Source organism: Danio aesculapii, chromosome 20 (assembly GCF_903798145.1).
Source record: "Danio aesculapii chromosome 20, fDanAes4.1, whole genome shotgun sequence".
NCBI classification, from domain to species: Eukaryota; Metazoa; Chordata; class Actinopteri; order Cypriniformes; family Danionidae; genus Danio; species Danio aesculapii.
In genome coordinates, this window is record NC_079454.1 from 47,363,324 (window position 1) to 47,378,552 (window position 15,229).

The following is a 15,229-nucleotide window of genomic DNA, read 5'->3' on the forward strand; positions in this document are numbered from 1 at the left end:
TGTAGTAGCTAATGAACAGATAGTGATTGCTCTTAATAGATAGCTACTTACTGGCAGCATGTCTATGGTGCTGATTTGGATTAGTTAATTAACTTAAGATGCATGTTTTTGGATGGTGGGAGGAAACCGGGGGACCCAGGGGAAACCCACGCGAGCACAGGGAGAGCGTGTAAACTCCACACAGAAACATCAGCTGGTTTGGTAATGACCAGAACCAAAGACATTCTTGCTGTGAGGCAACAGTGCTAACCACTGGGCCACCCATTTAGGAAAGGCAGAAGTGGGGATTCTTCAAAACGAAGATGACTGTGGTATGAAAGGTAGGGTATTTATTGTGGTTTAGGAGTCGGATTGGTGATTCATAAATTGGATAATGTGGGGCCAGCCGCAAGCAATCATAAGCACGTGACCCTCTCGAAATCAGTTTATAAATAACATTCACTTTTTTGATGCTCCAAAAATATTTCCTACAATTTTGTCAAAGTGTCACCATACTATTTTACTATAAAGCATTGATATACAAACTTGCAGTTAAACTGTAAATTAATCCAGTTTTATAAATCTTGTTATGAGATTAGCATTTAAAATACTTATTTTTCAATACAAATATACTATCATCCATCATTTTAAAATAATAGGAATCTGCTAAAACTTGTTTTAAAATAAACTGGCCAGCTCACTCAACTTTCCTCCTTCAGAATTTAGTCGCTTAATTTAAATTATAATTAAAGATTAAATTAGTCTTAAAGCCTTCCTCTGTCTATAATTTTCACAATGTAGGCTATGATAGCAGTCAAAATGGTATAGGCTAAGTGAGATCATATAGGGGTCAAATTCTGGACTTTGTCAGTGACCAGGGCCTTTCTATGTTGTGTTCATCGAGAGAAAAATAACAAATTATGTCACAATGTAAATTTAATGTTAAAATTATATTTTGTTTTGCACGCCTGTTTGCGTGGCAGCGTCGCCCCGCCCACTTCATCTTCTAACGCTTGAGCGCACGTGCGCGTGCTTGGTGTCCCGTCGTCCGCCACAGTCATGGCGGCCCCGGTCGCTCAGTTTGATGAAGACTGGGAGGATTTTAACGAATTCAAAGCAGCAGATTCACACACCAGTTGGACCGCGGCACCGGAAAATTCACCGCAGACACAAAGTTCCGCATCCTTAGACGAGACGCTGAGCGCAAGCTTCCCGTACTCCAGCAGCGCGTGCACGAACGACTCTGTGAGCGCCGTGAGCGAGAGCGAGCTTCTGCGCGACGACGAGTGAGTGACCAAAACTCACTAAAATATGATTATAACAAAATATACAGAGATTATTAAATATATATGTCCACTTAAATGGCTAGTCTACTTAAATGACGTGATGGTATGAGTGGTTAGCTTTCAGGTTCAACACTATCGACTGTAATTGTTTGTTTACACTTACTACAAAGTACCTTACCATGGTTTTTTCGCATTCTTATCAAGGTTAACGTTAGTACATTGTCATTGGTAAAATCCAGAAGGTATACAGCTGCGGATACTCGAATATATTTAATGACTCTAACGTTACCACAATATTTAATATTTTACATTACTGTGAGGGGTAGGTTATATGGGTAGATGTTAATAAAATACAGTTTAATCGGTAATATAAGAAATAATTTAAATCATTATCTTTATAATTACTGTTTTTACTGTACTGTGAGTTGTTGGTTTAGCTAGAACTCAAGTGTGTAACATTATGGTCATATCAGTGTCAAGAGAACTACCTGCAAAACGAAATATTCAACGTTATTACTGTATTTTAGGCGTTATACATTACGATGGATTTCAGACTGGAGGCTTTAATAAAGTATCTTTGCTGCAGTTTACTGTAAAAAATGAAGTAAATACGATAATAAAATGTTAATTTGAATTAAATTAAAACAAGTGGACCCAACAAGGTTTTTTTAATTACAAGTATTTAAATTCAGATTACTAAGGAATGTGTTTTAAATGACATTATTCTAATGCTATTATTTAAAAAAAATGTTAAGTAGTTTAAAAGTGCATATATTTCAAACAAATATTTTCTGGATTATATTTTTAACATTTGTTATCTACATTCAAACCATTGCTTAACCATTGTTGTGAAGTGAAATCAAATGATCATTACAGTAACAGCCACGAATCAAATATCAAAGATGTTTTTAATGTTTTATTATAGAAGTTAAAAGCAAGTTTTACACTTTTAAAAAGTTGGCAAAATTAGTAGGATACATGTTAATTTAATTAAAAAATCGTTAAGAAATCGTTTCTGAGCATTTAAAACGCACCTCTTTATCTTTGAGAGTTTAATTTAGTTTCAAAATGTGTAGTGCCTGTCTCTAGAAAAACAAATGAAAGGATGTGTTGAAATAAAATCGTCTTCAGTTTATGAAGCAATAACCTGCATGAATGTTAAAAAAGGGGTTGTTAAGTTATTTTCCTTTCTATCAACAACTAGATTACATTCACCTTTATCAGTTAAAGGTCAATAATCTAGTTAAGTCTTTAAAAATATGACCAAGTATTTGGATTATTGGTTATGCTTATTTCTTGTGCAATGTTTGACAGGATATGGAACGCTCTGACGGAGAATTATGGCAATGTGATGCCGGTGGACTGGAAAACATCTCACACTCGTTCACTTCACCTGCCCACGCTTAACCTGCGACCTCAGGAGGTCAGCTCTGTCCTTCATCTTTTAAGTTTGATCTTTTCGACCAGCGCAGACTGAGCTCAACTGTGTGTGTTTGCGTTTTCAGAGACTGGAGGGCAGTAATCTTGACCTGTCTGATGACGAGGAGCTCCGTGATCAGATGGACATGCACACCATCATCATCTCCTGTGTGAACGAGGAGCCGCTGTTTACTGCTGAACAGGTACATTGGACCCTTTTTTTTTTTTTAAGCAAATTCTGTTTCTTTCACTATTTAATGCAGCACAGGTATATATATATATATATATATATATATATATATATATATATATATATATATATATATATATATTATATGAATTATATGATTATTATTATTATATATATTTATATATATATATATATATATATATATTTTTTTTTTTTTTTTTTTTTTTTTTTTCTCGTGGGTATTAAGGACCCTGCGAAGTCGGTTTAATTTTATCATCACATTTTTGCTGTATTTTTTCTCTCTTTACTGCAGAACAAGTACAAGTATTAGTATAAGGTGATTTATTTATTCTTTTTTTTAAGTTTTTAAACAAATTCAGCTTTATTTTTCCCACTCTTTACTGTAGGACAAATATAAATGGCCCTATGAAAAATTAAGGGTGCTTTCACATCTGTGGTTCGATCTGTGGCAAGATGTTATTTAACGTATTTCCTAAACTGCTTTTCGATTGGTCAGAATTAACGTGCGGGAAAATGCTAATCTCCCGCTATAGTACCTATTGAGTAGTAGGCGATTTCGGACGCAGCCAATGTTTTAATGCATCGCAAGTCACTTTAGGAGGAGGCGTGAATTAATTTAGCTAAACTGTGACATGGTCATCTTCCGGAAATATTACCAACGATCCATCAGGTAATGTTTTACCCTCCCTCTCTGTCTGTTTAAAATTGTTTTCTGTCAACAAATATTTTTCATCCACATCCCAAAGTGCACAGTGCATCAGACTAATGCAGCTTTATTAGTCCAAAAAGGCTCAGTACTTTTTGTGGTTGGGTCTGTTCTAGTTCATGTTGTCAAGACAAGCGAACCGCTTCAGGGTTCGTTTGAAAGCATACAAAGTAGGCATGGGCCAGTAAAGATTCTGATGGTATGATAACGTTGGATAAAAATATCACGGTTTCGCAGTATTGTCATCACTGGTCTAAAATATATTCTTTTTAAATGTCTGGGTAAAAAACAAACACTTTTTCCCCCTTTAAACACTATATTTTTATTTTAAGAAACATTTTAGATATTTTAGCGCAGTAAACATGTCAGGATAAATAATTCAAATAAATCATTGACTCCTCTTCAAGGAGCTTTTTTGGTCCACCTTTGGTGCGCACTCGAGTGTGATTGCTACATTCACACCTGCCCAAACGAACCGCACCAAGAGGGAAAATAAACTCTAGTGCAATTCAACCAAACTAAATAAGGCAGGTGTGAAAAAAAACAACTAAATTTTTGTTTTATTTTTTCACTTTTTACTGCAGAACAAGTATGTAGAGCCATATGAAATCACTTATATATATATATATATATATATATATATATATATATATATATATATATATATATATATATATATATATATATATATATCAAGTTTTGTTTTTTAATTTTTTTTTCATGTTTCTTTTCATTTTTCAAATTTCATGTTTCAATTTTTTTTTTCATTTTGGATTCTGATTTTTCCATATATAAAAGGGTTAGTTCACCCAAAAATAAATAATTCTGGCATCCTTTACCCACCAAAAATGTTCTCTTTGGACCCCTTGAAATGGTATCACTGCGTGACAGTTTTTATACATTTATTTCAGAGTAGACTTTATTATTGGACTACATAATATTTTTTAACAATTTTTTTAATTCAGATTTTTTTATTTAAAAAATGCAATATTGTTATTTTTTTCCCCAGTTTTCCCAATACAGTTCTCTCGTAAGAAAATATCAGCAGGTAGTACATACTTTATTATCACTTTCACTTGAAATCACAGTCTGATCCTGTTTGTATGAAATAAGCTCCCCAGAGTAGATTTGAGATTACAGACCTTTGCTATGGCAACAAAACTACTCTGGATTGTGTCAAATCATTCATTCATTCATTCATTCATCCATCCATCCATTCATTCATTCATTTTCCTTCAGCTTTGTCTCTTATTTATCAGGGGTTGCCACAGAGAAATGAACCACCAACTATTTCAGCATATGTTTTACACAGCGGATGCCCTTCCAGCCGCAACCCAGTATTGGGAAACACCCATACACGCTCATTCACATGCACTCATACACCACAACCGATTTAGTTTTTATGCAAATCACTTATAGCGCATGTCTTTTTACTCTGGGGGAAACCATGCAAACTCTACACAGAAACGCCAATTGGCCCAGCCGGGACCCAAACCAGTGACCTTCTTGCTGTGAGGCGACAGTGCTAACCACTGAGCCACCATTCCGCCCCCATGTCAAGTAATCAGTAATAGTAATCCACTTATGAAGGACTGACCCCAGGACTGTTGCACTTTACACAATAATGTTCAGGTCTGTAAATACACGCTGTGTGTGTTCAACAGGTCATAGAGGAGATTGAAGAAATCATGCAGGAGTCTCCAGATGACGAGGAGCACGAGGGTTCATCTCAGTTTGACCTCTCCATGATGTCACACGAGTTACACACACTCACGCACTCCACATCCTCCAGCAGCTTTGAGGAGCGTAAGTACTGCATGTGTGTTTGGAAATCTCTGAAAAGACAAAAAAAGAGCATATTTGGAAATGCTAAAAATGCATTTGTATTATTTGTTTTTTTTTATACAATTCAATTATTCAATTATTTTGCTGCTAAAAAGTTATTCAATTTATACACTTACTAGGGATAAAAGCTGTTTTCCTGGTTTGAAAACGTTTTATAGGTAACCTAAAAAAGGATTTATAGGTAAAATTACACTGCCTGACTAAAGCCTTGTTGTCGATCCCAGTTGTAGGAGCAACAAATAACTTGACCTCATTTAGAAAAGTGGCAGAAGGTTGATTTTTTTTTTTATGAGTTATCTGTTGAACTGCATCCCAATCATCACTAATACTGCAGAAGACCCACTGGAACCCGCATGGACCCAAGATTCTCAGAGATATCAGTCAAGTTTGGTGAAGGAAAATTCATGGTTTGTGGTTACATTCAGTATGGGGGCGTGCGAGAGATCTGCAGAGTGGATGGCAACATCAACAGCCTGAGGTATCAAGATATTTTTTGTGCTGCCCGTTACATTACAAACCACAGGAGAGGGCAAATTCTTCAGCAGGATAGCGCTCCTCCTCATAATTCAGCCTCCACGTCAAAGTTCCTGAAAGCAAAGAAGGTCAAGGTGCCCCAGGATTGGCCTGCCTAGTCACCAGACATGAACATTACTGAGCATGTCTGGGGTAAGATGAAGGAGGAGGTATTGAAGATAATTCTTGATGAACTCTGGGGGTCCTACAAAAACGGTTTCTTTGCCATTCCAGATGACTTTATTAATCAGTGATTTGAGTCATTGCAGAGATGAATGGATGCAGTCCTCCAAGCTCATGATGGAGTCACACACAATATTCATTCTTTTTCCACTGCAGCATGACTTTATATTCTATACTGGACATTATTTCTGTTCAGTGACAAGACTTTTTCTAAGCAAAGTCAGACCTTACTGATTAAGTCATTAAAAATCAAGCCATGATCCTATTTTATTGTAGTAAAATAATCGTAATCTAGAGGTCTTTGTCTGTTGTATAAGCCACTTCCGATACCAAATGATAAACTAGAAGTCAAGCTATTATTTGTTGTTCTTAAAACTAAAGGCAAACCTTAAAAAATGGAAATTAATATAAATAAACATTAAGTTGTGTAAAATATGATGTTAAATTATTTTTTGTGAGTGTCATGAAATTATTAAGTCCTCAAGTTTATTGCAGATAATTTAGTTGTAAATTCTCCAAAATGTTGACTCATCTTTTATACCTCAAAAACACTGTAGTGTTGAAATGAGTGTGTTATGAAATAACTGCTAAATCACAGATTTTTATCACAGATAAAATAAGTATTTCATGCTCATTTTTTTTTTTCAAATTTTGACACGTATAAAACTTGGCTATGCCTAAAGCGATTGCCTATATGTGAGCTATAATTACAGTTAGTTTGAAATAAAAATTTACAATGCTTATTTTACTAGAGCACATTGTTATTCTTTAGGTGAACAATTAGGCAAGTCATGGTTTATTTATATAGCACAATTTATACACAGTGGTAATTCAAAGTGCTTTATATGAACAAGAATAAAAGAGACAAGTATAAGAAAACAGAAACAAAGAATACAAATGATTAATAACAGATTAAAATGTGTTAAAACAGGTTTTAAAAGAATGAAAAAGAAAAGAAAGACATAATGGTGTGATCTGTCGGATGTAGCACAGTGCTCATTCAGTAAAGGCACAGCTAAACAGATGTGTTTTTAGTCTTGATTTGAATGTGCCTAAATTTGGAGCACATCTGACCATTTCTGGAAGCTGATTCTGGCAGCAGGGGCCGCTGTTAGTAGCTGAAAGCTGATTCACCCTGCTTTGACTGAACTCTTGATATTTCTAATTTACTTGATCCTAATGATCTGAGCGATCTCTTGCGTTTGTATCCAGTGAGCACATCTGTAATGTATTGAGGTCCTAGGCCGTTTAGTGATTTATAGATTTAAGTAGTACTGCTTTAAAATCTATTCTGAATGTAACTGGGAACCAGTGTAAAGACCTGAGGACAGATGTGATGTGCTCTGATTTTCTGGTTCTGGTCAGAATCCTGGCCACAGCGTTCTGGGTCAGCTGCCTGACTGTCTTTTTGGGAAGGCCAGTGAGGAGTCCATTACAGTAATCCATTCTGCTGCTGATAAAAGCATGGAAACAAAGCATCTAATTCTTGCAATGTTTTTGAGATGATAGTATGCTGATTTAGATATTATGCTGCTTCGACATGACTACTGAAACTCAATGATTCCAAAAGTTGTTTGGCCGTAGAGCCAAGGTACGCATTCACCTTGAGAACCTCATTTAACAATGAAAAATAAGAAAATTGGTTTGGAGTGGCGGTCCTTCTCTAATGATGTCAGTTTGACCCTTCAGTCACAAATATTCTTAACCATGCCCCTCTTAAACCGTTAGTTTGCTATGAGGGAAGTATGTGCACATAGAAAGCTTCGCCCCCTACTCAATAGTCCGTTTCAGCTGGAAGTACATCGACATACTGAAGTAAAAGTATCTGCAACTTCGCAGTTCATGTGTTTAAAACTACCCAAACACAAGTCTTATGGCGCGTTCACACCAGACATGACTTAACTTGTTTCATTTGCGCCTCATTCATTTCACAATAGACTCAGATTTGCGTCATGCGTGGGGCGTTTGTATGCCTGGTTACTCCAGTTTCTTTGCTAAATGGCTAACATGGATTTTATTGAAAGAAAGGCTGCACTTTAGGAAGGCTGAAAAACAGTATAAATTTGTTCTGCGCCATGTCTGGGTCCATTAGATTTTTCAGAAGCTGTGCCAGGATGAAGGACAGTTTCAATCTTACTTCCAACTGAGCCAGTCCCAAACACCCAAAATGCTTATTCAGTCAGTCATTTGCCCGAATCACGTCATTTGGCCACCTCGTTTGCGCAGATAGCACCGGAGGCTGTCTAATTGCGTCTATGCATTGACTTGTCATGTAAATAACTAGCGCTTGATGCTTCATCTGGCTCTGGTGTGAACGTACCATTATTCATAGACTTTTTATTGAATGTTATATTAAATATTCCCTTCCCTCTCATGTGTGTGTCAGGTCTGCGTGGTCTGTGTGTGTCGGAGCTGCTGGAGCGTCTGGAGGAGGTAGAGCGGCAGATTCGTGGTTTCTCCGAGGAGCTCATCGATCAGCTGGCGGTGCGAGAAGAGCTGGACTACGAGAAGGAGGTGAAGAACACGTTCATCTCGGCGCTCATCCACGTGCAGAACCGACAGAAAGAGCATCGAGAGCTGCTGAAGAAAAAGAGGAAGATCAAGAGCACCGGCGGCATACAGAGATCTGACCGCTCGCACGTGCCAGGAACCGTAAGCATGATAATTACCGCTAAACGCTCATTAGCAAAAACCCACACAACATTGGCATGCACAGAAATCTCAGTGGGTTTTTTTAGTTGTAAAGGTGCATTGGCAAAGCTCTGCACAACACCTCGTCTGTTGGTTTAGCTAGGGATGGGTGATTTTCAGTGCTTGTGGTTAGGCCTGTCACAATAATCAATATATTGACTTATTATCGCACATGGACATGACGCCCATACATAAAAATGGATTCTAGCAACACTTTAGCTGATTGTGAACCATCTTGATCTCTATTGGGGGTGTTAGTGTCAGTATGCTTAAAAAAACACTATAGTATACACTAGGGATGCTCAGATTGATAGGTATCGGCCGATCATCAGATTTCATAACTCGATCGGTCATTCCTGGTAGGGATGCTCTGATCGCAACAGGAAAGTTACAACCGAGCACCCAAAGCAAACCCACATGAACACGGGGAAAACATGCAAACTCCACACAGAACAAATCTGTCTTCCGTATGTAAAACACATCAGATTTAATGTTATTTTTTTGTTTAGATCCATTTAATTACCTCTAAAAAATAGACTTTGTTTAAAATGTTTGACTGTATCTGTCTGCGTTTCAGTATTTGACGACAGTGATCCCGTATGACAGGAGCAGTGGATCACCGTCTGTAGACGACCTGCAGATCCTGACCAAGAGTGAGTCAAACTCTGTTTATTAACATCCTAATGACAACATACAGTAATCTCACAACAATGGCAGACCTTTTGAGCACGTTTATGAGGATCAATTCAATTCAGCTTTATTTGTGTAGCGCTTATACAATGTAGATTGTGTCAAAGCAGCTTCACATAAAAGGTCACAGTTAATAGGAACAGTGTAGTTCAGTTTATAGTGTTTAAGTTCAGTTCAGTTGAGCTCAGTTCAGTGTGGTTTAATAATCACTACTGAGAGTCCAAACACTGAAGAGCAAATCCAACGATGCGCAGCTCTACAGATCCCGAACCATGCAAGCTAGTGGCGACAGCGGAGAGGGAAAAAAACTTCACTAAATGGTGAAAGTGAAGAAAAAAAACCTTGAGAGAAACCAGGCTCAGTTGGGCACGACCATTTTAATTTCTCCGCTGGCCAAACGTCTTGTGCAGAGCTGCAGTCTCAGTGGCGGAGGCTGGAAGCTGGCCTCAGCGAAGACTCGTCTGTCTCTGGAGCGTCACAGGAATCAGTCTCATGTTCTCCACTCTTCCATGACCACCACAGTAGCTGCTCAGGATACGGTCCAGTATATGGAAACCTTGGGATCATCTCGTCGTTGGTCTTGGATCGAGTCAGTGACTCTGCATAGTCTGAGGGCCTCGGGAAGAGTATCCCCAGGGGGAAATAGAGAATAAAGAAAATAATTAGCGTAGCTGCTGTGTATAGTGTATATCAACAAGATGCAGAACCTGTGTGGAAGCCCCCTAAGTGGTGCACTAAATGTATGCTTTACTGAACAGATAGGTCTTTAATCTAGTTTTGAATTGGGAGAGTGTGTCTGCTTCAGCTGATCAGATGTGTGTGCTTCACATAATCTTTAAATATGTATCTTGAAATAGTTTAAATATTCTAAGATTCTTTGCAATTATTTCTAATCTAAGATCGATTTGTTATTTAGTAATGTGTATCATAATGTGTTCTTCTGCTAAAACCTTTGGGGTTGATGCAATTATTAAAATAAAAAAAGTTTATTCAGCAAGGATACACTCAATTAATCAAAATACATTTATAATATGTTAAATATTTCTGTGTTAAATATTATATCTGTTATTATATGTTAAATATTTCTGTGTTAAATATTATATTTGTTATAATATGTTAAATATTTCTGTGTTAAATATTATATCTGTTATTATATGTTAAATATTTCTGTGTTAAATATTATATCTGTTATTATATGTTAAATATTTCTGTGTTAAATATTATATCTGTTATTATATGTTAAATATTTCTGTGTTAAATATTATATCTGTTATTATATGTTAAATATTTCTGTGTTAAATATTATATCTGTTATTATATGTTAAATATTTCTGTGTTAAATATTATATCTGTTATTATATGTTAAATATTTCTGTGTTAAATATTATATCTGTTATTATATGTTAAATATTTCTGTGTTAAATATTATATCTGTTATTATATGTTAAATATTTCTGTGTTAAATATTATATCTGTTATTATATGTTAAATATTTCTGTGTTAAATATTATATCTGTTATTATATGTTAAATATTTCTGTGTTAAATATTATATCTGTTATTATATGTTAAATATTTCTGTGTTAAATATTATATCTGTTATTATATGTTAAATATTTCTGTGTTAAATATTATATCTGTTATTATATATATTATATGTCTGTTTTTAATAAATGCTGTTCCTTTAAACTTTAGATTCATCCTGAAAGTTATGAAAAAATAGTTTTCTTACTGTTTTCAAAACTGACAATAATAAGAGATATTTCGTGAACATTAAATTAGTATCTAAGAATGATTTTTGAGGGATCATGTGACACTGAATACTGGACTTATAATACTTATTCAGTTCACGTTTTAAACCAAGTAATTACATCTCAAAATGATAAAAATATAATACATGTACACTCACCTGCCACTTAAGTACACCTGTCCAACTGCACCGTTAACTCAGCCAATCACATGGCAGCAACTCAATGCATTTAGGCATGTAGACATGGTCAAGATGATCTGCTGCAGTTCAAACCGAGCATCAGAATGGGGAAGAAAGGGGATTTAAGTGATTTTGAACGTGGCATGGTTGCCAGACGGGCTGGTCTGAGTATTTCAGAAACTGCTGATCTACTGGGATTTTCATGCACATCATCAAGATCATAAAGATGTCTGTACAGATGTACCAAAATGTCTTCAAAGTGATTCATATTCAACTCATGTGAAATGTGCCGCCGCATGAACTGTTCACTCAAGTCTCAAAAAAATATGTGCACTGCCAGCTGAAAGCATGTCGCGAGCCCCCAAAGCAAACCTGCGCAAACACCAATGACGTCACATTCGCCATGCGAGTGTAAATCAGCCTTCTTTAGGGTTTAGGATTTAGGGTTTATTAAATTATGAAATGATTTATCCCATACAACAAAAAGTTGTTCCTATTTAACAGGTTTTTTTTAGAGCATACCTGTCAACCCTCCCGGTTTTCCCGGGATTCTCCCGTATTTTACAGTTCTATCCCGCTATCATGCCGTAAAGGTATTTTTCCTTATTTTTTCTGTATTTTCAATCAAAGGGTGGCAATAAACAATAAAGAGCCAATCCTCCCTATACCTAACCCATACAGCCGAACCACTAGGGGATGCCCCTTGCTCTTAAACCTGATTCTGTTCTGTGGTTTAATTTTATTTCGGCATGAAAACACTTTGAAATAAATATAAAAACGGCTGCATTCCTATCCTTTTCAATACAGGTGCCGTCGCTCCTCCTATGCATTCCTTAAAACAGTTCATGTAAGCGGTGGGTGACTGTCAGACGCGCTCCATAGTGATAAATAAATGCTGTTTCCCAAACAGATTCTGTACATGCGATTAGAAGCAGAGCAAAAGTGAATACTCTGGGTTTTGGGTGGGTGTTTGAACAGACATATACACATAATAATGTAATCATGTCGATCTTGCTGGGTTTTCTTTTAAACACAACAAATTTAGTCCTAAATGAGCTTAAATGGTTAGGAAAGCAATTGAATGATCTCATTATGAATCTGTGCATTTTTAAAGTGACACCTCTGTTATTTAATGTAATCAAATGAAAAATCATAATGAGAGATTCGTTCATTGCGCTTTAATTAGAATTGTTTATACAGTGAAGAAAAGGTTTATCAGAATTGATAGCGATTCAGTTTCTTTATAATAACTATTCATTTTAATAGGCTAAACTGTTGAATTTATTTAAAGCTTTTTCTAATGTATACCATTTATTATAAACTTTGTTAATAATAATAATAATAATAATAATAATAATAATAAAATATGTTACTGATCATTTCAATTATTTATTTGCAATGAAACGGCTCCAGATGAACGTTATCCCTTATTTTCACATCCCAATGTTGACATATGTTTAAGAGATGCTTAAGGAATCACTTCAATGTTAGTTATTAAATGAGTTATTAAAACTTTTGTGTTACAAATGTGTTGAAAAAATGTATCTCTGTTAAACAGAATATGGGAAATATTAGAAAAATAATCCAAATTATTTATGAAATAATTTTGCCCTCAAGTGTATCTGAATTTAATTTATTTTTATTATTTAGATTATTTTAAACGTAGCTGTATAAATAATGTTCTATTAATATGCTAGAGTAGGTCTATATACAGTTGAAACCCTCCTGTGTTTTTTTTTTCTTTTTTTTTTTTTTTTCAAATGTTTCCCAAATGATGTGAATTTTTCACAGTATTTCATATAATATTTTTTCCTCTGGGGAAAGTCTTATTTGTTTTATTTGGCTAGAATAAAAGCAGATTTAAATTTTTTAAACCTTTTTAATGTCAATATTATTAGCGCCCTTAAGCTATGTATAATTTTTTTCATTGTCTACAGAACAAACCACTTTTATACAATGACATGCCGAATTAACCTAGTTAAGCCTTTAAGGCTCCATTTACACTGCAGATCTTGATGGTCATTTGCGATTTTGTGACTGTATCTGATTTTTGTTGATGACCTTACCTTTACATCATCTTTTAAAAGTGACTCGTGTCCGATTGTCTGTATTTACACAGCGCACAGTAAAGATACAATGACCAGGCGAAAAAGAGCGGGCGCTGACTGACAGCTGATAATAAAGCAGCACCCTTTTCTCCATTCCTGTGTTTAATCTGTTCGCAGGGTTTCATTTCTTTTTAATTCTGTTGACACGTTGTTTTACTATCATTTATGACAGAAAAGTTCTCATTTGGCCATCTTCTTTTAATCAAAGCCTTTCTAAACTAGTAGGCATTTTAATGTCATGTCTATGGCATGATTTATGCACGTGATGTTTGCAACAGTTTAATATTAGTTTATATTGTTTACGTGGTGGGTATTGCACTCTCTCGCTATCATGCATAAATACTTTTACTACATGACAATGTAAAAGCTTTTTTAGCCCTCGTGTATGAGATTTAAGGTTTAGGACTTTGCTGAAGTCTGTTCTGAAATGAAAGCATCGGAGTTTACATAATTTGCTACAGTTGTAATGATGCGCGACCCGCTTTGACAGGTGAAAGTCCGATCTACCTGCTCATGATGCAGACACGAGGGCACGGATCCGATTCATATTGGATTAACTTCCACATATCAACAAGGCCTGAATCTGATTTGAGGTTTGGGTCACTTGAACAGTGCAGTGTAAATACAGCCTAATTGTCACTTTAAGCTGAATACTAGTATCCTGAAAATATCTAGTCAAATATTATTTACTGTCATCATGGCAAAGATAAAATAAATCAGTTATTAGAAATGAGTTATTAAAACTATTATGTTTAGAAATGTGCTGAAAAAAATCTTCTCTGTTAAACAGAAATTATGGAAAAAAATATACAGGGGGGGCAGGGGCGTAACAGCCATTTTAAAAGTGGGGGGGACAGCTGTATGGCCACCCAAAAGTGATTAATGATTTATTAGCAATAAAGTTTATTTAATAATCTTTTAACCAAAATTCTAAAATAATTACAAAATATTAATAATAACAATAAATAAACAGAACCTCACACATTTAAATTAAGCATTACTCTGTGTGAAAATATTTTTAAATACTACAATACAATTGCAAAATTGCAAGTTGATACTACACATATAACGTGAGATGGACATCGCCATGTGTACTTGCGGCCGATGCGTCATTCATAAAAGCAGAACATGCAGGATTCAACACGTAAATTCACCAATTACTCCCCAAATACATGCAAGTGGTTGGTGAACTTAGAGAGGAGTAGATTCAACTTTATAGTTACTTTCAGTATGTGTATCTGATATGATTAAAACACATCGGCAAATTATATTTTAATGAATTGTAAGACTTCCTTGTGTGTTTTACAAACGCTAAAGTTCTTGTTTTACTAGTACTTGTGTGTATTTACATGTCTAAATCATAAATTAAGCAATAGGCTGTGAAAAAGGCTGCATAATTGTGATAATATGACACGTCTTTCTCAGCAGAGTTAAGCTGGTTTTGTTTTCGGAAAAAAAAAAAAAACGAAAAAAATAAGCACTTTTCCGACAGTCCCTTACTGAGAGTTTAGGTCAGCGCGAGCCCTCTCTGGCTAAACGCATATTGCGACTGCTCAAGCAGAGCTCGTAATATCGAGCGAAAAAAGAAAGACAGCTGTGAAACATAACCAGCTTTGTCTTTTTGTAGGAAGTACAGTTTAGATCTTTCTTGGGTAAGAGGTTTTTTAGT

At 35.5% G+C, this 15,229-nt stretch overlaps 1 protein-coding gene across 2 annotated transcripts in view; it reads left to right on the forward strand.

Annotated features, from left to right (window-relative positions):
- Nucleotides 1–1,002: 1,002 nt before the first annotated feature.
- Nucleotides 1,003–15,229, forward strand: part of fez2b (fasciculation and elongation protein zeta 2b) — a 22,882-nt gene continuing 8,655 nt past the window's right edge. For both annotated transcript variants that reach the window (XM_056481607.1, XM_056481606.1), the window contains exons 1-6: nt 1,003–1,265; nt 2,580–2,688; nt 2,771–2,887; nt 5,266–5,407; nt 8,529–8,794; nt 9,411–9,486. In XM_056481607.1, coding sequence (XP_056337582.1) covers nt 1,039–1,265; nt 2,580–2,688; nt 2,771–2,887; nt 5,266–5,407; nt 8,529–8,794; nt 9,411–9,486 — 937 coding nt within the window. In that variant the 5' untranslated portion in view covers nt 1,003–1,038. The remainder of the gene's footprint in view (nt 1,266–2,579; nt 2,689–2,770; nt 2,888–5,265; nt 5,408–8,528; nt 8,795–9,410; nt 9,487–15,229) is intronic.